The 23,010-nt window shown below is 38.5% G+C and overlaps 1 protein-coding gene across 1 annotated transcript; it reads left to right on the forward strand.

The window, feature by feature from the left end:
• Window positions 1-269: 269 nt before the first annotated feature.
• Window positions 270-2,188, forward strand: LOC141438660 (U3 small nucleolar ribonucleoprotein protein MPP10). The gene has a single exon (XM_074102542.1). It carries the CDS (start codon window positions 397-399, stop codon window positions 2,131-2,133), a length of 1,737 nt encoding a protein of 578 aa, XP_073958643.1. The 5' UTR covers window positions 270-396; the 3' UTR covers window positions 2,134-2,188.
• Window positions 2,189-23,010: the final 20,822 nt, after the last annotated feature.

The raw sequence follows: 23,010 nt of genomic DNA on the forward strand, positions 1-23,010 counted from the left end.
GCAAAATAGTAATATATTTTTTGCCTTAAGGCCGCCATTGAGGGAATAATAATAATAATACATTTTTTTAATTTTTAATCTATTATCCAGTTTAACGAATGTATTCTTTTTTTTTTAACTTTACTAATACAGTAACAAAATAAGATCCCATACTTTTTTTCACCTGAAAAAAGCGAAATGTGAAGATTTTTTCAATTTTTACCGTGCTAGCCTTCAAATTAAAGCCTGTGACTGCGTAGAATAGTCTGTGGTGACTGACTTTTGATAAATGTCAAATTGACAAACACGATGTCAAACCAAACGAGGCGCATGTGGTTTTATTGTAAATAGTTTTAAAATTGTACTGAAAGTAATTGTTATTACTCGAATGATATAAGAAAGTGGTCCCCGATTAATATGGAGGATATTCTCGATAAATTCAACACTTTCACAGCAAAGCCTGTGAAGTTTTTGACTGTTCAAAAGGATGTAAAAGACGACATCACAAGTTGGGTTAAAACTCTCTACGACTTTACTAAATCTGAGGAGCAGTGTAGCCGGAAGAAGAATAAAGGTGCTGCTTTGCCAAAATTAATCGTAAAAGATTTTGATGAAGAGCAAATTTGGCAGGAAATCGAACTACAGAACTCTGAATGCTGGGATCAATTGGTATGGGAGGTAGCTAATAGTATATCAGCAAAAGATCTTAGATTCCCTGTCGAGATCAAAGATTCTGAAGCTGAAAATGAAGAAGATCAGGAGGGAATGGATGAAGAAATCGAAGAGGCAGAAGATGAGGGTTCCCTTAAGGAGAAAATTGAAGAAAAACCTAAAAAGAAACAGAAAAAGTTTAAAACAAAGAGTAAAGGATCAATAGTCGATGATCAGTTCTTTAAATTGGATGAAATGGAGCAGTTTTTGCTAAAAGAAGAGAAGGAGAAGAAGGTACATTCAGATTCTGACGAGGAATCTATTGATATGTTTGATGAAATAGATGATGAATCTGAGGATGAAGGTACCAAGGGTATGTACAATGACTTCTTTGATGCAGATGACAATGATGCAGAAGACGGCAATGATGACGAAAATGCAGATGATGATGAAAATGTGGATGATGAAGTAGAAAATGCAAGATATGATAGTAAAAAACATTTTAATGAAGTATCAGAAAAGAAGTCTAAGAAAAAAGATAAGAAAGTCAGATTTGCAGCAATGGGTGATAGTGAGTCTGATGATGAGGATCTTGAAGAGGATGAAGCTGAAAACACAAAAATTGGTTCAGAAAAAGATGAGAAGAAGTCAGAGTTTGAGCATAGGCAGGATCGTCTGAAGCAAACTATAACAAGGCTTGAGGAGAAAATGCTCAAAGAGGCTCCTTGGCAGTTAAAAGGAGAAGTGGATGCAGTGAAGCGTCCACAGAACTCCCTTCTCGAAGAAGTTGTGGACTTTGATTTGACATCTCGACCACCTCCAATAATAACAGAAGAAACCACACTTACTCTAGAACAAATAATTAGGCAGAGAATAAAAGACAAAGCCTGGGATGATGTAGAAAAAAAAGAAAAGCCTGTTGATGATCAATTATCATTCCGTAAAACTGAAATTTTAGATCAATCTAAGAGCAAGCTAAGTCTTGCTCAAGTGTATGAAGCAGAGTATTTGAAACAGAAGCAAGCTGCTTCTGGAGAAAAAGAAGATGAGCAGGAACCGGAGAGTCATAAAGAAGTTAGAGATGCAATGACTAAATTATTTGCTAAACTTGATGCTTTGACACATTATCATTACACTCCTAAGGCACCACAAGCTGAAGTCAAGATTGTTAGTAATACTCCTGCTATTTCTATGGAAGAAGTTGCCCCTGTTGCTACAAGTGATGCAGCCTTACTTGCTCCAGAAGAGGTGAAAAAGAAGCATAGAGGTGACTTGATGAGTAAGGAAGAAAGAACAAGAACCGATAAGAAGAGAGAACGGAGGAAGAAAAAGAAGTTGCAACAGAAGAAGGGCCATGTTGCCAAGGTCACGGAACATAGGAATACAAAGAAGGGTGTAGAAGCAAACGACAAGTCGTTAAAGACTTCTAAAGCTTTCTTCCAGCAGTTAAACGATGATACAACTGGTTTAATTAAGAAGAAGAACAAAAATAAGAGACAATAATATCATTTTGTCTTTTTAGGTATTTTTTATGAGTAAATAAGATTATTGATTCATGTTTTTGGTGTTTTCTTTTTAACCCCTGACCCAAAAAGAGGGGTGCTATAAGTTTGACCGCTATGTGTGTTGTATCTGTGTGTCTGGGTGTCTGTGTGTGTGCGCGTGTGTGTGCGTGCGTGCGTGCATGCGTGCGTGTGTGTGTGTGTGTGTGTGTGTGTCTGTGGCACCATAGCTCTTATGAAATGAAGAATGCAATTTTGAAAATATTTACATTTAGCGCGTGAGTCACTCATTTACCGAACGGGTTTCATGACAAGCACATTAAGGTCGAGGGTTTTATTTGGGGGGTTGCAACCAACGTAGCCTGCATGTTACGACACTGTTTACGAGCAAGTATGTAAAAGCTTGTAAAACATATGAGAGAGATAATGATGAGATATGACATGACAATTGACAGATTGTGCATATCGACGTCTGTGGTCTAAGGATGGTTGAGTGGTGTGTCAACTCTTTTTTTTTTTTTTTTTACTGTGTTGTTTATAATTTGTACACGTGTCTTTTGTCTGGTTTTGTGTTCTGTTTGTTTTCATTATTGTTATTATTTTATCTAAATTATATTACTTTCTGTTTGTTTCTTTAAAGATTTACTTTTTGAATTTATGTCGCCTTCCGTGAAGTCGCCAAGCGGTCACAGTGGAAGACCAGCGTTGGCCTCTACGGCCAGCACTATGCTGAGCTGAGACCGTTTCGCGATTTCGCAAATACTTTCATATATATTTACTTTATACTTGTTTATTTTGTGTTTATGTAATTTGCGAAATGCGAATAAACGTTTTCTATTTCTATTTCTATTTAAGTATATTATATTATATTTAGTGCCGCCAAAGTACGAACTTATATTTTCTTACACTATGGTACCGCACAAGCGCGTCAAAGTCCGGGCGAGTTTTCCCGTGACGTGACGTCACGCCGTGCTAATAAGCGTCGCACGGCGTGACGCCACGCGGAACTATCCGGCTGTATTTTCATATTTTTTTTCTTTAATTAGCAAAGGAAAAAATACGTGTTCAATTTAACGACGGACTAAACTTAAATAAGAATTTCTAGGATACCTTGCTTAGTCAAAGAACTAGTTGGCTCAATAGCAGCTTCAGCTAAACTCTTAAGTTTTTAATAATAATTTTAACCATAATCCCTCCATGCCTTTAAAACGATCCCGGACTAAAATTGTACGAAAACTCATCCCATTTCAAACATGGCATCCTAAGCAATAAAAGTAGTGATACTATTAAAGTTGTAAATCTTACATATCGAGTTGTTAGCTTTCGAACTCGCATCTTACATATACCTGAGCTGCAATTGTCATCCTTATTTCATACTGGTTTCGGTGGTTTTTCTAACTGCGGGAGCTAGTAAGAAAGGAGGTTTTGTAAGGGAACGATTGGTATTAAGCATCGTCCACACTGAATCGTACGCTAGTGCAATTTTTACGCAGTGACGCGTCTCTTGCGTCACGACTTTGATGTTAGGTAGGTATCTTCGTGGTGTGAGGAATTATTGATACAACAGAGTTATAGATTTTTAAAAGTTAGCTCGCCCTACAATAATATTATTTTAATAAAGTGCACTGTTTAGATTTACTTCATAATCGAAACAATAGATGATATTTCATAATTTATGGTGCCGTGCAAATGCAAAGTCATTATAATTATTAAAAAATAAAATAAAGATGCCGCGGCAGGCCAAGGCGGAGATGGCGGTATGACCCGGATACCTACGTTCTTCAGCGACTGGCCAGACGTAAGTGCAGACAAGGCGAGTTGGAAATCCTGGGGAGAGGCCTTTGCCAAGCAGTGGGATGTTACCACAGACAGGCAGTAAAAAAAAAACCGGCCAAGTGCGAGTCGGAGTCGCGCACGAAGGGTTCCGTACCATCTATACAATATTCATTAGCCATTAGCAAAAAAAACTGCAAAAAATCACTTACTTAACTGTATTTGAGCCCCCTTAAATATTTATTTTATTCTATTTTTTGTACCTTGTTGAAGTAGTTTGTTGTTATAGCGGCCACAGTTATATGTGAAAATTTCAACTGTCTAATATCACGGTTCATGAGATACAGCCTGGTGGCAGACGGACGGACGGACAGCGAAGTCTTAGTAATAGGGCTTCCGTTTTTACGGTTTCGGAGCCAAAATGGCAAAAACGGAACCCTTATAGTTTCGCTATGTCTGTCTGTCTGTCCGTCCGTCCGCGGCTTTGCTCAGGGACTATCAATGCTAGAAAGCTGTAATTTTGCACGAATATGTATGTAAGCTATGCCGACAAAACGGTAAAATAAATAAAACCGGCCAAGAGCGTGTCGGACACGCCCAAAATAGGGTTCCGTAGCCATTACGAAAAAAATAAGTAATATTTTTCTAAGAATTTTGTATTTTATACGGAATCTTCCAAGTTTAGGTATATTTATACCTTAGGCTGCTATTTACTCATAAAGTACTAATAATTCTCAAGCAAACTTAGCCGTTATAGTTTTCCTTGAAAGTTTGATATACTTACTACCATCCTGATTTTTTTCAAATTTTCCACCCACCGGTTTAGATTTTAGAAGGGGGACGCTCGATTTTAATGAAAATTTGCACTTTAAAGTTAAATGTTTTGCAAACAGATCACTGAATCGAAAAATCGTTTTAGCAACCCCCTAATGGTTTTAAAAGACCTATCCAAGGATACCCCACACTACAAGGTTGGATGAGAAAAAAAAAATCACCCCCACTTTACGTCTATGGGAGGTACTCTAAAAATTTTTTTTAAAATTTTTAATTGTACCATTTTGTCGTCATAGTTTACTTATATATCCGTGCAAAATAACAGCTTTCTAGCATTGATAGTCCCTGAGCAAAGCCGCGGTCGGACAGACAGACAGACATGGCGAAACTATAAGGGTTCCGTTTTTGCCATTTTGGCTCCGGAACCCTAAAAATGACGCATCAAAGGAGTCACATAGTAAATCCCAGCTTAGACGAAATGAATGAGCTTGCAAGGCCGTCAAGCGAACAAAATTTAAATGGTCATCAAGAGGCGCAATGTAAAGCAACTTGCACGACTTTTTTTACTAATCATATCTGCGCTTAAACGCCAGGGTTCAAAGTCTAGTGTGTATGAGCCTTTACGCGGCCTCTAACTCCGGTCGTTCTGTCGTACGAACGCCGCGCCGCCGGGCGGTAATTAGTGCGGTAAAAACGCGCGATATGGCGCGAGACGAATCAGTTGCCGCGCGAGCCACGAAACGTGGACGGCGCATTGGAAACTAATAAATCGGAACGTAGAGCTTTTAGTGCCAGTGGTCTTAATGGCACAACAATATCCTATAATTGTGTTTCATTACCTATTAGTAGTTTTTGCAGATGGTAGGACCTTGTGCAAGGTCCGCCCGGATTGCTACCACCATCTTGCTCGCTAATCCTGCCGTGAAATAGCAGTGCTTGCAGTGTTGTGTGTCGGCATGGAGAGTAAGACAGCCGCCAAATTACTGGCACTTGAGGTATCCCATCTTGGGCCTCTAGGTTGGCAACGCATCTGCAATCCCCCTAGTGTTCCAAGTGTCTATGGGCGGTGGTAATCTCTTACCATCAGGTGACCCACTTGCTCGTTTGCCATCCAGTCGAAAAAAAAAGCTCATTTGTCGAAATTACGTCAAGTTTTGGCGTAATCAGCTGCAGAACTTTGGTTAGCGCTCGGCCTCACTACACTCTGGACTAGTACACTCTAGACTAGTACACCCTAGAATCTTACACTCTCGACTAGTATCACCTGGACTATAGTACTTACTAAACTCATCAGCATTCAAGCTCTGGTGTCTAACTCTGGGGGGCCTACACGAAATTCGAAAATCGAAGTTCGTATCGTACCTACAATACCATCCATCTCACTCTCGTATTAAATAATATAAGCGTCAGCGAGAGAGCAGTAGCAGTAGCAGTAGGTACGAAAGTGATGAGATAGCAATTTGATAAAAACTATTCCATTAATCACATACCCGGGCATTATATAGGTACATAATGTCTATCCCCTATTGGGCAAAGTAATAAAAAAAATGTCCCATTACTTTTTTATACATTTTTACGTAAAATTTAATGAATCTTTAAAAGATTAAGATTGGTTTTTTGGAATCTTTTTGTATTTTTTATTTCAATTCCAAATTTTTACTTTTTACGGTCATCTTTATACATCTATCAAAATCTGTAAAGTAAGTTATATTAATAGTAGAATTTTATTCTTGTCTTGGTCACAGTTGAATTTGAAAAATCGTAATTTTAGACCTTAGATATTTAATTTTCGGACTTATAAAAAACGGATTTATGAAGAATCGGAATACTCATACCTATTAGGAGTTTAAATAATTCAGAATTATAAAAATCTTCATTTTGAAATTCGTGATTCCGATTTCCGACTTTAACTACTTTAACTTTTTTTTGGAATTTAGTTTTTCGTGTTTATGTAGTGTACCCTGTTTTAGAGGTATCGCCTCTGCAGATCGTTTCGTACCTCTGATGCCTACAGAACCACGAGCTACAGAAAACATCCTAACCTGCGAAGCAATTCAAGGATCCGCAAATAATGCACGCTCTAGTGTACCCTGTTTTGAGGTACGAATCGTTTGGATGCCTACAGAACCCTACAGAACCCTAAAAAACAGTTAGCTAGACCAAGTTGCACAACGGTGTCGTTACAATTTAGCCGCGTTCAAATGTTAAATACCTAACCTAACTGCACTTTTTGCTTGCAACGAATGCAGTATCGTTATTACTATAAGTGTTTGAGGCTTTCAAACGGTTGTCATTTGTGCTTGCGTTTGTTTAAGGCCCTTGATTAAGAAGATTATACTTAGACTGAACTGTTACTTGAAGCAGTGGTGACCTAGCGGTTTGATATATCGCCTCTCAAGCAGAGGATCGTGGGTTCGAACCCCGGCTCGCACCTCTGAGTTTTTCGAAATTCATGTGCGGAATTACATTTGAAATTTACCACGAGCTTTGCGGTGAAGGAAAACATCGTGAGGAAACCTGCACAAACCTGCGAAGCGATTCAATGGTGCGTGCGAAGTTCCCAATCCGCACTGGGCCCGCGTGGGAACTATGGCCCAAGCCCTCTTGTTCTGAGAGGAGGCCTGTGCCCAGCAGTGGGACGTATATAGGCTGGGATGATGATACTTAGACTGTAGGTAAGATATCATGATGTTTAAATGTAGAGCCGTTGAAATGTTTTCAAAGAGAACTTTTGCCCACAACTTCGTTCGCGTAGGTACGTAAGTTCTTGCGAACCGACCTATATCGCGATGTACAGGTTGCGCTTTTAGTTCTACAACAAAGACTAAAATTTTGTATTTTTAAAGCAACAGAAATTTCAAGCATCTGCCTGCAGCTGGCGAAATTAAAACATTTCAGCCAAATGTAGGAAATGGCACGCGATGTTTTTTTTAACTAAGTTTTGGTCATGTGTGCTGTATAGTCGCGGAATGGAAATCATCAGCTTAAATTCGACGTTTGCTTGATGATATCGAAAGAAGCTGTTTGCATTTGGTTTTAATCATCATTTGTGAATATGGTGATGTAATTTTTATTTGTTTGTTCTTGTTTTTAGCGTTCCGTAGCCAAAGTGGCAAAAACGGAACCGGAACCCTAAAAAGGCTTTAGCTTAAATGTTCATATTCAATCAAATAACACTGGTTTAACAATATTTTTAACCGACTTCAGAAAAGGAGGAGGTTCTATGTTCCAATGTTTGTATTTATACCGTTGCGACCGTGGTCATGTGTAGGTACTTGATATGTACCAGATAAAGGCTAAGGGCCTGTTTTACCACTCATTGATTTACGTGACAGATATAAATAGGCATGGTGATGTCGTCTCTTTTTATTCGAACAAAACAAACAGAGATGGCATTACACTTATCTGACTAAAGAAATTTATCAACAGAAAAATTAAGAAACAGGCCTTGGGTACTTAACTCTCATCTGCATCATAACGACCAACCCACGTGTAAGTAGAACGTTTTAGGATGGAACCTTTGTGCTACTAATGTCATGTTGACATCCCACATATTTGCTAAAGAAATCATAGCGAAATTGATCATGAAAATCAGTGAAAGATTCCACCCTGATACGTAATTCAGTTCCTCGACTGTATGATGTAGAAAAAATATGAAGATTACCTTTAGTTGAAAATTTCATAGGTGCCACCGAATGCTATATGAAAAGTAAGTAAGAAAACAACGTATTAAAATACTTCAGAGCGGCTAAAAGAAAAATAATGTTTCAATATCATGATACGGAATGTAATGTAGGAATATACGCATACGAGCACATAGTGTCATTTTCTACAATTTTGTAATTTTAATTTAGACTCCGATTAAAAATAAACTCTCAAGTTATGTGTCAAGGTTCAGTTTACACTTTCCTAAGTTTTTAGCGCCTATCGTTTTGTGGTATGCCAGTGAAGCCAAAGTATGCGTTAGTTGTAAAATTGCTACAAGCTTTTTTGCAGGCGCTTTGACGTTAAATTGAATTTTAGAAGAAATATTTGTTGCAATAACTTGTTTTTGGGTCCATAACGTACATTTTTTTACTTTTATTTACTGTGAGTAATGTAAACTGGGGTAAATTTTCTAAATAGAACTGACTGTTCACATGTACCTTTTGTTGGAATCATGCGATGTTTTTTGGTTTAAAAATATCGGAAAACAAATGAATAACAATTCACCAAATTTCACTTTTTGCAAAATTATGTTCTGAAGAGTTTTTTTAACTTCTTAACGACCTATGAACTTGAAATTCGGTGGTAGGTAATAATTTGTTAACAAATGCCAATATAATAGTATCAGATTGTTTGAGATTTTATGGTGTTTATGTATTTTTAACTCTTATACAGGAAGTCTCGAGTCCGGCTCGCACTTTGCCAGTTTTTTATTCAGCCAAATTATTCCCTATCCTGTGGGAATTTTTAAAAGTCCCTACTCAATATCGCTCTATAATATAAGATACATGTGTACCAAATTTCAAGTCTAGCTTCAGCGGTTTGGCTATGCGTTGATATAATAGTTAGTTAGGATTTTGAACTTTATATGTATAGGTATATTTGTCAAAAATATATATTAATCTATTTGCAAGACGATCGTTAACTGCATTGTATGTCGCAGCGCCCAGTCAGCGCTGCGGTCCCCGCTCGCAAATTTATAATTTTGTACAATTACCCGGCCGAGACATCGCTCGCGGCAGACCTAAGAATTGTATAGAAGGGCCCTGTATTAAATATTGTAGGTCTTCTTACCGGGTCACTATTCAATGGTCTCATTTTTGTGGCCTTTTTCTGTAAAAATGGCCGCAGATTCTGATACAGTTTTTTAGTTACCAGGTAGAAATACAGGAACTCTGACAAATAATCGAAAACGACATCAAAATCTAAAGCAATTCGTAAAACAATGTGATAGTTAATATCATCTAAATAGGTTTAGCGGTTTAGATGTGAAAAGGTAACAAAGAACTAACCAAACAAACAGACTTACAAACGTTCGCATTTATACTAATAATAAATATAAATAAATAAATATAAATATCATGGGACATTTGACACCAATTGACCTAGTCCAAACTAAGCAAAGCTTGTACTATGGATACTAGGCAACGGATAAACATACTTATATAGATAAATACATACTTAAATACATATGAAACATCCAAGACCGAGAACAAACATTCGTGTTATTCACACAAATATCTGCCCCGGCCGGGATTCGAACCCAGAACCTCAAACTTCGTAGTCAGGTTCTCTAACACTTAGCCATCCGGTCGTCGAAATAATAATATTTATTGAATAATAATAATAATTTGAATAATATAATATTTATTTATTTCTTCTCCACCACCAAGTTACAAAAATAACAATGTACATTTCATATTTCATACCTAATTAGTTATTACAGACTTGTGTGGGATTAACTAAGTTCATGGTCACTCACTCATAAGTTACGACATTGGACTTTATGTACAGTACAATCCATGTCAAATTCAAATTCAAATGTAATTTGCAGGTCGTAGGACCTTGTGCAAGGTCCGCCCGGATTGCTATCGTGAACTGCTTCAACTTTGCCCTCTGGCCCCAACATTGCCTGATTCAATTTGGAGTCGATAACTAGCACCGTTCTAGGTTTTTAAACTTTTAATCCCCCCGTAATAATAATTCCCGTATATATAAAAGTTAAAGTTTAAGTTATCGACTCTAAATCGAATCAGGCAATGTTGGGGCCAGATGGCAAAGTTGAAGCAGTTTACGGTACCACCATCTTTCTCACTAATTGCTTGCACTGTTGTGTTTCGGCGTGGAGAACAAGTCAGCCGGTGAAATTACTGGCACATGAGGTATCTCATCTTAGGCTTCTAGGTTGGCAACGCATCTGCAATGACCCTGGTGTTGCAGGTGTCTATGGGCGGTGCTGATCTCTTACCATCAGGAGACCCACTTGCTCGTTTGCCATCCAGTCGAATAAAAAAAAATTTAACCCGCTCGATCGTATCGGCTGGGTTCGAAAGGGCTACAACAAAAGGTGTGGGGGTTTTACTTAAACGTGATTATAAACGATCCATTATTGCTGAGGGTGTAGGGTTGGTCTTGCTCACGTCTCCTGACTCACCCAGTATTGACAAAACATCATAACCCTTTCTTTACCGCTGCGCTGACGAATAAAAAAGCATTTTCATTTTGAACATGAAACTACCGTGAGACTCACTCATATTAAATGAAAGTTAATCCGGATAACTCACGTCTTAAATCGAGTTTAGCTCGACATGTTTCGGGCTAATTCGTAGCCCTTCCTCTAGGACAGAGGTTCCCAAACTTATTTCGTCTAACGCTCACTTTGAAAATCAGTTATTTGGTACCGCCCCCCATTTTTTTTCACCTTAACCTCAATAACATATAGTCTCGCCTGGAGTTTAATTAAACTTATATTTTTCTGGGCCCCTTATCGCCCCCCTCTAGGCCTCCAGCGGCTGCTCTAGGAGCAACGCGACTCGGCGGCTGCTGCAATACGCGCACTGAATTAGCCCGAAACATGTCAAGCTGCACTCGATTTAAGACGTGAATTGAAAATACAAACTGAAATATAGATGCACAGAAAAACCAGAAAAATAAGACCAGCACTGGGAATCGAACCCAGGTCCTCGGCATTACACCACTGCTGGACAACGGTACAGACACGAATTTCCTCTATGCACCACATATCTCAGCTTGTTTGTTTCTTATTTAGCCACTTAAGCAGTGACGCTAGCGACATCTGTACCGTAGCCCTCATCGAGAAACTTTCGGCATTCCATAAAAAAAAGTAAAAATAAAAGTAAAAATTTGGAATTGAAATAAAAAATACAAAAAGGTTCCAAAAAAAAACAATCTTAAGACGTGAGTTATCCGGATTAACTTTCATTTAATATAAGCATTTTCAATTTTTTTTTTCATTTAAAACCGCCATTTCTACAAGTTCAAGTTTCCGCGTTCCTAGTACCAGGGCAGCATCGCAGGCAGAAGCCGGCAGACAAATAAATCGAGCCGCGCGATAAGCGCTGTATAAATCAGACGGCTGAAAAAGGGTCATGTGTTTGTGAAGATTTTGGGGCGGAGACATTTTTACCCGCTCAAAAAGAGAATGGACTAAGATAGTTTAGTGCCTCTTCTGTGGCCTAAAGCTGTTCCAGTGGCATGTCGACGTAGCAACTCAATCCTCACCCGTTATCCTAGTTTTTTTTTGACGTCACAAACTGAGTGTCCTGTCCACAATGCAAGTAAAAAAACTCTACGACTATAATTTAAATTCAAAACCAGATTTGTTGCAGATAACCGTAAATCATCGTGTTTGAATTGAAATAACGGTTATTTGATATAAGATTTATTTATTAATCAAATGGGAGAAAATAACAGTAGCTACGCCACAAATAAGGTATAAAAAGCCTTTCTATTGGTTCATGAAAAACAAATTGCTCGCAACACATACAGCGCACCCCTGGTGAAAACGTAGCCTTACGTTTATACATTTCATGAGTTAAAAAAGTTTTTTTGTTTAATTATGGTGTATCCAGGATTTTATTAGCGAGCCCACCCGCGATATATTTTTAACAGATTTCATACAAAATACTTTCATCCAACTTAACCTTAGACCGTAGGTGTTATTTTCTTTGTAGGCCAAAAACCTCACAGTTGCGAAGCAGTTCAATTATAATTATTTTGCGTAAAAATGTGGTAACAAAAGCTGGTATTACGTTTTATGTTCTAACACATTTCACCAGAAACTGGCATGCAAAATGAGCACAGAAGAGTCAGCCATAAAAGCTCAATAAGAGCGCACATGAAATTCCCTCTCTTAATTGCATTTTCGTGGGAGCTACAGTCTAAGCATCATTCTCGGCCTGTGCCCAGCAGTGGGACGTCCATAGACAAGTTAAACGGATGGTTAACCGGTCTCTAATAGTTAACCCTTTCCGTAAGCGGCGACAATGTGGGTAGCAATTTGCTCAGCTGTTAGCGGGTGGAAATTTGTGAATATTGGATAGGAATTTATATTACGAGGAATAGTCGCGGCGGTGGCAAGAGATGCGATTAGACATGGCAACTTTAAGAAATTATACAAAGTCCTATTAATAACCCTTCTTCCTTAGTCTTCCTAATTGGTATATGTTTTTAATTTTAATATGGTGTTGAAAAAATTACTTGAATCTAATTATACAAGTAAGACTTAATGTACGACATGATTACTGTGAAATAAATGAATAATGAATTATGAAAATCCAGTAGTATAATTTAACCAATATTAAGGCTTTTAGGGACATTATACACGAACTGCAGCCCATTTAATCAGCTACATTAATACTTTATTATGTAAATTAAATTGACGTAAAACGCGTCGTTTATATTTATATATAGAATTTTCATAGTCCTGTGAATTTATTCAGTAACTAATAAAGGAACCATAGAAGTCGTGTATATCGTGGATATTTGACGTTTTGCATTGAAACAAAAGATTGTTGTCTTGGTCAAAAGATTGGTGTCAACAGTGTATTTTGAAGCCTGTTTTATGGAACACAACATAAACATTACATAGCATGTTTGAGAAAAAATGTTTTGTAAGAAGATAAAATCTTTCTGTGACTTAAGTTCATTGACGTTTACGGCAATAGACTGGCTGTTTGGAACAAAACGCGCGGCGCATCAATCATCAATATTACTTTCACACAACCTCTGTCACGGACGTCAACAAACCATAGTGAACCCGCTGGGTGACAAGCAAAACCAATTACCACCTAAAGTCACGAGAGATAATCAAACTTATGCTCAGCATCATAAGTTTGAATTCCACCAATCTTTTTTCTCCAGTTAGTGACTTTTGCTTGTCGACGAGGTTCACAAAACTACGCTGTGAACCAATTTTGTGCGCCATTTTGATATAAGAAAATGCAGTCTGTACATATAGACGTCGATGCTCAACTTCCTTATTTTTTTTGACTATACTTTAATATAACTATGATGAACAAGCCGTGGTGGCCTAGTGGTTTGACCTATCGCCTCTCAAGCAGAGGGTCGTGGGTTCAAGCCCCGGCTCGCACCTCTGAGTTTTTCGAAATTCATGTGCGGAATTACATTTGAAATTTACCACGAGCTTTGCGGTGAAGGAAAACATCGTGAGGAAACCTGCAAAAACCTGCGAAGCAATTCAATGGTAGGTACGTGTGAAGTTCCCAATCACAACTGGGCCCGCGTGGGAACTATGGCCCAAGCCCTCTTGTTCTGAGAGGCGGCCTGTGCCCAGCAGTGGGACGTATATAGGCTGGGATGGTATACTTAAATATTTACTTGTGTATCGTATTAGAATCAGTAGCATTAATATGGATTAAATTATTCCACAGATTTTTTAACACCATGTACGAGCAGACTACTTCAATTTAGCAATAGGTAAAGTATGGAATGAAAATGTATTATGCTATTTTTCATTTATTCTAGCGAATTGGAAGTCGGACAACACGATTACTGACCACTTTCTCGATATATTTGAGGTCCAAATTAGCGTCCAAAATGTTTTAAATTGCTAAATATTTCAGAAATATCAGAATTTTTACTAAGTAATTTCGGATTAAAAAAAATGAATAAAAATAACTAAAAGCTTAAATATCTCGAAAATGGTGGCACTTCTGCTTAACTTGATTGGAAAATCCTTGGCTTTCTATCAGGAGGCCAAAGACTGTCCAATATTTATCTAAAATTTGTAAAAAGCCAAATTCCACAGACCTGAATCGCTAGTCTGTATGTTTCTAGCACTACGTACCAAGATTATTTGAAGCAGCCGAGGGGTTAGCACTTTTATAGGCCACCGCGGCCCTAGCTCTGGAAAAACATAGTTATCTTAAATTTCACCAATAGACTGGCTTGCTGAATAATATTACTTGTGGAAGGGAAAATGGTTCGTTCCGGTGAAAGAACATTTTTTTTAACTTTCAGAAGTAGGTACCTAATATAAATAAATAAATTTCATGGGACACTTGACACCAATTGACCTAGTCCCAAACTAAGCAAAGCTTGTACTATGGATACTAGGCAACGGATAAACATACTTATAAAGATAAATACATACTAAAATACATATATCAAACCAAACATCCAAGACGCGAAAACAAACATTCGTATTATTCATACAAATATCTGCCCCAGCCGGGAATCGAACCCGGGACCTCAAGCTTCGTAGTCAGGTTCTCTAACCACTTGGCCATCCGGTCGTCAATATTATTCAACTTAGAGGCTTACTCGTACATACATACATTGATGAGTGGGCAGCAGCGCTCTCTATTGCCAACTACGAACTCCTGGAAGAGATCCCTTTAATTTTTGAACTATAGTTATTTATTAATTTCATATGTTTTATGTACAGTCACCGGCACCAATATCTGACACAACAAAGAATTTATAAATATCTGATACGACTCTATTTCTAGGGCTGGTAGGCCGTGTCAGATAGTTTTAACCCCCGACGCAAAAAGAGGGGTGTTAAAGTTTGACCGCTATGTGTGTCTGTCTGTGGCACCGTAGCTGCTTATTATTTTATTTCAAGAATGCGTTTTTTTTGAAAGCAGGTTTTCTAGCGATGGTTCTTAGACATGTTTCATTAAAATCGGTATAGCCGTTTTTGAGATATTGAACTTTGAAGTGACAAAGGGGTTTTCCAACTTTTTATTGGTTACGTTATTGCACGCTCCGCTGTGGCAGATATTAACGCAGGTGACTGTAGAATAAAGAGTTATACAATACAATACAATGAGGGCAATCGCGTATGAATTCGCCACTAGAGGCGCTAGTGTAGCGGGAGGTCTCCGAAATGTCAAATCTCATAGATTTTGGGTGAGCTACGCGGGTTTATTTAAAATTAGAATAATTTTGTGAATATTTTGCAATATCTGAAATTAATTATAGCAAATATGCGTTCCGGGGCAATGAATGTCTGTGTTTTGAGACAGTTTTGTCTTTCGGAAACCTTTGTCCTCCCTTTTTTCCGAACAAAACGGGGACAATGCAACACTGTGGCATGCTCGATATTTTTATGGTACGGTTTTGAAGTGTATTAAATATGATTTTAATCTAAACTTTGTTTTCACGCCCGTAATAACAGACTCTGAAAGCCAAACTTAAAAACCTCACGCAACAGTGCGCCATCTAGTGAGACAAAAAACGATAGCCCTCATTCCGTGACTCCAGCTCTTGGAACTTGACGCCAAGTCGTGTGTCACCAACTGACCTAGTCCCATAGTAAAACCTTGTGTCATGGGTACTAGGCGACGGATAAATACATGCTGAAATAGATTGATAAGAAAGAAGAAACTAAAAGAAAGAAAGAAAGAAACATTTATTCGTGACAAACATAAGAACAATGGATAAAAAAAATAAAGAAAAATATAGTTTTATGTATGCCACGAAATGGTCCCAAATCAGCAATCTGCCGGTCTTGCGAACGGCGCTGGTCTTCCTTTGGGACCATCGGGGTCATCATACATTAAAAAAATTACATCATAAAATACAGTGAGACCGATAAAATTTTCACTTAAAAAACTCAAAATGAAAGAAAAGATAGATACAACTTATTTACATATTAAACGCTACGATCCGAGAACAAACATTCGTATTTTTTCATGCAAATATTGCCCTGACTGGGAATCGTCGTGAAACAAGACATACATTTGAAGCGATTTAATGGCATGTATGAAGTTCTGAATACGCACTGAGTCGGCGTAGGAACTATGGCCCAGTCCCATTCTGAGACGAGGCTGTGCCTTGTAGTGAACGGATAAAGGCTGGACGGTGGATATTTCAATGAAAACGTGGGACCCGCACGCGTAGACCTTTCTACGGCGTAGCGCCGTATCGCGTAGCTGGGATCCGTAGCGGTCTACGAATGCGTGTAGTAATGGTGGATTATAGGTGTCGGCGGGCGATCGTGAAATCCGCCAGATCACGAAATTCCTAGGCATCTCATGAAACACCGCTATTTCATGATTTGGCCAGTTTAGGCAGATGATGAAATTCCTAGGCATATCATGAAATGGAGCCATATCGGCTCTGGCACTTCACCGGCCGATGCCGCGGCACGCTCGCTTCGCTCGCTCGGCTCGTGCGTTGTGGTCACAATTCAAACTAAACACTCCTCGCTTCGCTCGTCATAACATTTTTTTTAATCTAATTGATCTGCCGTATTGTTTCTCAGGCACATCGTGACATGTCTGGCCAACTTCTAGGCATATCATGAAATGGCGCCATTTCACGATATGCCTAGGAGTTTCGTGATCTGGCGAATCATGTTTGTACCTACTTTGCTGATATTTAATTTAAAATGTAATGTATGAACATCTCAAATTTAATTGTTTTTTTTTTGCTTATGGTATTGGTACGTATTATTCATATTTTGTTTGCATATGCATACATTTGTCTATAGTAGTGTATTTTATGTTGGGATTCTTTAATAGATTTGTGTATTATATTATTTAAAGCAATGTTTTGTAGCTTCCACTATCTATTTTAATTTTTAAACTCACTTTTTGTGTCCCAGACTGAATGCCCCTCTCATCCACTCAAAGGTTGACTGGTAGAGATCCCTTAAAGGGATAAGTTCGCCTTTGTACATATGTCTCATTGTTTGTCAATTGTGTTTGTTTACTTATTTCGTACAATAAAGAGTTTACATACATACATATATTTTAGTTCAGTTATAATATTACCAGAATACAGGGTGGATCGTTGGGCAACGGTTTCATTTCAGTATCGTTCGTAATATCGTTTTACGACCGACAATTGCCATAGACATTTAGTATTTTTAACGATCACTATACTTAATATTTTTACCCGACTGCGAAGAAGGAGGGTTATGTGTTTGACCCGTATATATGTATGTATGTCTATTCCTATGTCCTCTCGTAACTGCTCGACGGCTGAACCGATTTTGATAAATGATTTTGAAAATCATCGGATTCGTCTTAACGACGCGAGTGACACTAAGTACATGAAATTCTTAATAAAATAAAATGGCGGATTTTTGGCGCCAAATTGTAAGTCTTCAAACATTTTTTTTTATTAAAACCTATCGAGTATAGTATCAAAATGAAGGGATTTAAAAAGAGATTACAAAAATATTTACAAGTCAAGTGTTTTTATCTACCGTTTTCACAGAAATATCAAAAAGTATTCATACTTTTTGATGTTTCTGTGAAAACAAGAAATTTAAAAAATCAATCCCGACTGCGTTAAAAAATACTAAAAAGAAGAAAACAAGACGTGGACGTAGTGGTCTAGAACTCTGTCAAGTATCTAACTTAAACTACAACAGGGACCCATTCAAATCGCGACCAGCTCAAAAATTCTTAGTACCTAGTTCAGACCTAGACCACTACGTCCACTTCTTGTTTTCTCTTTTTTTTTTTTTTTTTGACTGGATGGCAAACGAGCAAGTTGGTCTCCTGATGGTAAGAGATCACCACCGCCCATAAACATCTGCAACACCAGGGGTATTGCAGATGCGTTGCCAACCTAGAGGCCTAAGATTGCATTGATCTGCAGCTGATTACGCCAAAAATTGACGTAATTTCGACAAATGAGCTTTTTTTTTATTCGACTGATGGCAAACGAGCAAGTGGGTCACCTGATGGTAAGAGATTACCACCGCCCATAGACACTGCAATGCACCTAAGATGGGATACCTTCAAGTGGCAGTAATTTCACCGGCTGTCTTACTCTCCACGCCGAAACACAACAGTGCAAGCACCTGTTGTTTTGTATTTATTGTTGTATGTATATATTTTGACAACCGGATAGCTCAATGGTAAGAGCGGGGCATAAATCTCTATAAAAATTACGATTGTTTGTTCTCGAGTCTCGAATGTTTAATTTTATGTTATTTAAGTATGTATTTATTTCTTTATGTATGTTTATCCGTTGCCTAGTATACATTATACAAGCTTTGCTTAGTTTGGGACCTCCAGTTGCCTCGGTTGGAAGCGACTTTTACCAGGTCATCCGTCCATCTCGTTGGTGGACGTCCTACGCTGCGCTGCGTAGTCTTTGCAATTAATTATAATGCTTTCATTGTTTATATGCCTATGAATTTTAGGCGTAATGGTTTATGCTTAACTATTATTACATTTAATATCATGCGGTTCAACAGAATCGCACAGACATAGTCGCAGGCAAAAACTAGAACGTTTATACAGGCTGTACAAGTGTACAACTGCGCTGTATACAGGTTGTAGCGATAGCGCCGTAACGATGCCATATTGGTAGTTTGTTTACCGATACGGTATGGACCAGGACGTGAATTAAAAAGAGAAACGGTCGCCTCGGGTGGCGCGGGAGCTGGCGGCAATTTTCATGAGTGATTTAGTTAGCACGGGAGGCAGGGGGACTATTTCAGTCAAAAGAAAAAAATGGTATTATAAAGTAGCTTTGCTAACTGTCTGTCAGTCTGTACGTCTGTTAAAACGTTTTTTCTTTAGAAAGGCGTTCAGGCATTAAGTTGAAATTAATATCGAATACTCAGGTCTCGCATTTGAACACGAATTTCAAAAAACTCAGAGCTGCGAGTCTGGATTTGAACACGCGAACCTTTGCTTGAGAGCCTTTAGGTCAAACCACTAGACCCCCACGGCTAGTTATTAGGCACCACGCCAAATAAATAAGTTTACTCCACGCTACTGCCAGAGTAACATGTACAGATCAAGTGAATAATGTTTTCCATCGTATTTAGTATGTATCTTGCTATTTTTCAATTAGCTTCAGTAAATTTCAGTAAATCATATTAAATATAATGACCCGGATAACTCACGTCTTAAGTCGAGTTTAGCTCGACATGTTTCGGGCTAATCCGTAGCCCTTCGTCTGCAGCAGCCGCTGAGTCGCGTTGCTCCGAAGACGAAGGGCTACGGATTAGCCCGACACATGTCGAGCTAAACTAGATTTAAGACGTGAGTTATCCGAGTCATTATATTAATATGAGTGAATCTCGCGTAGTTTCATGTTCAAAATTGCAAATCTTTACGGAGAGATATGGCAAAATTCAGTAAATCAGTTGAAAAAGCAAGATAAATACAAAAATTTACGACAAAATACGACGGGAAAACATTTACTACATCTGTCACATAGACGTATTCTTGCGCGATATAGCAAATTGTTCGAGTTAAACTTAATGCTCGCCTAAGCCTAACAAATAAATCTAGGATTATTATTTCACATAAATTAGTCAGAGCAACTGCATTTCCAGGCGTTACTTCATTAGACTGGGTCTTAATGTGGGCGGTAATTTATGCGGACTTATTATCAGAGCATGTAGCGTAGAGCAGCTACGGCGTAGAGGCTCTACGGACGGACCTCTACATTCTTTAACCCTTAGCAGAGCTGACCCTTAGAGGCAGTTTAGCGACCACTTCATTGAGTTGGAAACTGAAATTGAAATACAAACTGAAATATAGAAGCACAGAAAAAACAGAAAAATAAGACCATCACTGGAATCGAACCCAGGTCTCGTAATCCTACCACGTGCTATACCGCTACAACCACTGATGGTCAACTCGACCATCAGTGCTCGATGAGGGCTACGGCATAGATGTCGCTAGCGTCGCTGCTTAAGTGACTAAGTAAGAAACACAAGCTGAGATATGAGGTGCATAGGGAAATTCGTGTCGGTACCGTTGACCATCAGTGTGTAGCGGTATAGCACGTGGTACGGATTACCGAGGACCTGGGTTCGATTCCCAGTGATGGTCTTATTTTTCTGTTTTTCTGTGCATCTATATTTAGTTTGTATTTTCAATTAGGTTTTACGGGATGACCGTAAAAGTAAAAATTTGGAATTGAAATAAAAAAACAAAAAGATTCCAAAAAACAATCTTAATTGGAACTGAACCTTATTGTTTCTTTGTCAGGTATGTATTCGATAGCTGCTTTTGATTCTGTGGTAGTATGCTCCAATAAATTGGGCCTTATAAAGGGTTATGCCAGTCCCAAAATGTGTTCGATTATAATTTCATTGTGTTTGTGAAAGTGAATTGAAGTGAAATTAATGTAGCCACGCTGTCCGTGTATCTGTATATCAGTTGTCCTATTTCAAGTTAAAATTTACAAGCGGTAGTCTTTGTTTAACATTATGCATTGAAAAGAGACTACCGTAACTTATACGTATGAAATGAATAAAAAACTTATAAACAAGAGTCTACGGCTCTGGATTCTGTTCTAGGAGTCCCTGTGTACAGGATCCGATCCAGCCAGGTACAGCTTCCTGAAATGCTCATGTTGTAATCATAGGCGTGCATTTGGTTGAACGCCTTTTTAGATGTTTACTGAACTTTACTGACTGACATAGACAGTCATAGAAAATTAATATTTCAGATTTTTTCTTATTGCTTCTGCTATAAGAACTACCTTCATACCACAAGTTTCTATGTAGGAAAAAGAGAAGTACTTACCCTAAAACTTTTTTAGTTCTGTTACTGCAATTTGTATGGATGAACCGTTTAATGACTGTATCACTAGAAGTTTAATTTTTTCACTTCTTCCAGTGGTAGCAGATCTAAGTATTTGATATTAATTACAACTACCCACTACCTACCTACCTACCTACGGGGACGTAATCTGAATATCGAAAATTAATATACTTGTCTAAAGTTAAAAAGTCGACGGTCAAAATATCGAAAGTATGTTAGGTTAGGTTAGATCGCTCTGAAGCGATAAGGCCGCCTATTGCTTACCTCAAAAAGTCTCTGTGTATATACCTGTGTTTTCTGTACTGCTTGCTGTGTTGGTGTGTAATAAGACTTTATTGTATTGTATTGTATTGTATTGTTAAGTTCGCTATTTTGAACGTTGCTTTTTTAACTATAGATATTTCAATTTTAGATATTCAGATACGTGTCCCTGTCCCTACCTACCTACCTACCAACCTAGTTTACGCGTTCTTGAGTTAAAAAATAACTTTGTCATTTCATACCTCTAGTTCAATATTTCAATAGGGTGACAGTACCAATCATGGACATGTTAAGCACAGTACTATCCAGTAATGGAGAGCAAGGATTCAATGCCTTATAGGCTTATAGCTCACCATTCATGAACTTTACCAGTTATGATCATCAGATACTGCACATAAGTGTTATTAGTTTTAGGAAAAGAAGCGTCCGTTTCTTAATATTGGGTTGGCGGAAAAAATATTCCATTATTGGTTCCTTGTCCATGACTGCTGCCGTCACCCTACGGCAAGGATACTCGCTTTCACGTAAAAAACCGCATCGCAATCGGTCCTTCCGTTTGAGTACTACGATAGACAAGACAGACAGATAGACAGACATGGCATCAGACTTATAACACCCCTCTTTTTGTGTCGGGGTTAAAAAAGAAGCTTGACAGATAGACAACAAAGTGTTTCTTTAGGTTGCGCTCCCACCAAAGATGTGAAGATGTGTTGCGAGGAATGTTTTTCATGAACCAATAGAAATGCTTCATTTACCTCGCCCTCGCACAGCACATCTCTAGTGGAAACAGCTGAGCGGAGCGAGGCTAAGTAAGGTAGGGTAGATTTCTATTGGTTCATGAAAAACACATTTTTCGCAACATATTCTCCCACATCTCTGGTGGAAACGGAGCCTTAGTTCCAGGTGTCCCTTTTATGGTACAGCACCCTAAAAAATACCAAGTCTCTGTGTCAAGCTACTCTGCCCACAATCAGCGAGTAGTAAATCTAATATGGCGGCGCTCTGTACTGATTTTTGCGAGGTTCGTGCGCAGAACGAAGGAGATTTGATAACTAAACGTTTGTACAAGATTTTACAAGGATTTACTTTAAACATGTACTCTAAAGATGAAATAAATTTGCACGTCGAATAGTAGTACTTTGTACATTGTATCATTAACATATCATCATCATCCCAGCAGGGCAAGCCCTAAGGCTTTTATTATTATTTATTATTTATTTATTTATTCGACTGGATGGCAAACGAAGCAAGTGAGTCTCCTGATGGTAAGAGATCACACCGTCCATAAACATCTGCAACACCAGGGGTATTGCAGATGCGTTGCCAACCTAGAGGCCTAAATGGAATACCTCAAGTGCCAGTAATTTTACCGGCTGTCTTACGCTCCACGCCTAAACCAACTGCACGTGCAGTTGTGTGCACGTGTAGCACTGCTGCTTTCACGCAGGATTAGCGAGCAAGATGGTGGTAGCAATCCGGGTGGACCTTGCACAGGGTCCTACCACCTGCGAATACGGCACATATCTAACAACCTCCTAAGCCCAGAGTCCTGCAGGGTTACTACGAAACTT

This window comes from Choristoneura fumiferana, chromosome 19 (genome assembly GCF_025370935.1).
Source record: "Choristoneura fumiferana chromosome 19, NRCan_CFum_1, whole genome shotgun sequence".
NCBI lineage: Eukaryota > Metazoa > Arthropoda > Insecta > Lepidoptera > Tortricidae > Choristoneura > Choristoneura fumiferana.

Excerpts from the sequence above, each read along its gene's own strand:
- LOC141438660 (XM_074102542.1), top strand. The coding sequence starts at position 397 with ATGGAGGATATTCTCGATAAATTCAACACTTTCACAGCAAAGCCTGTG.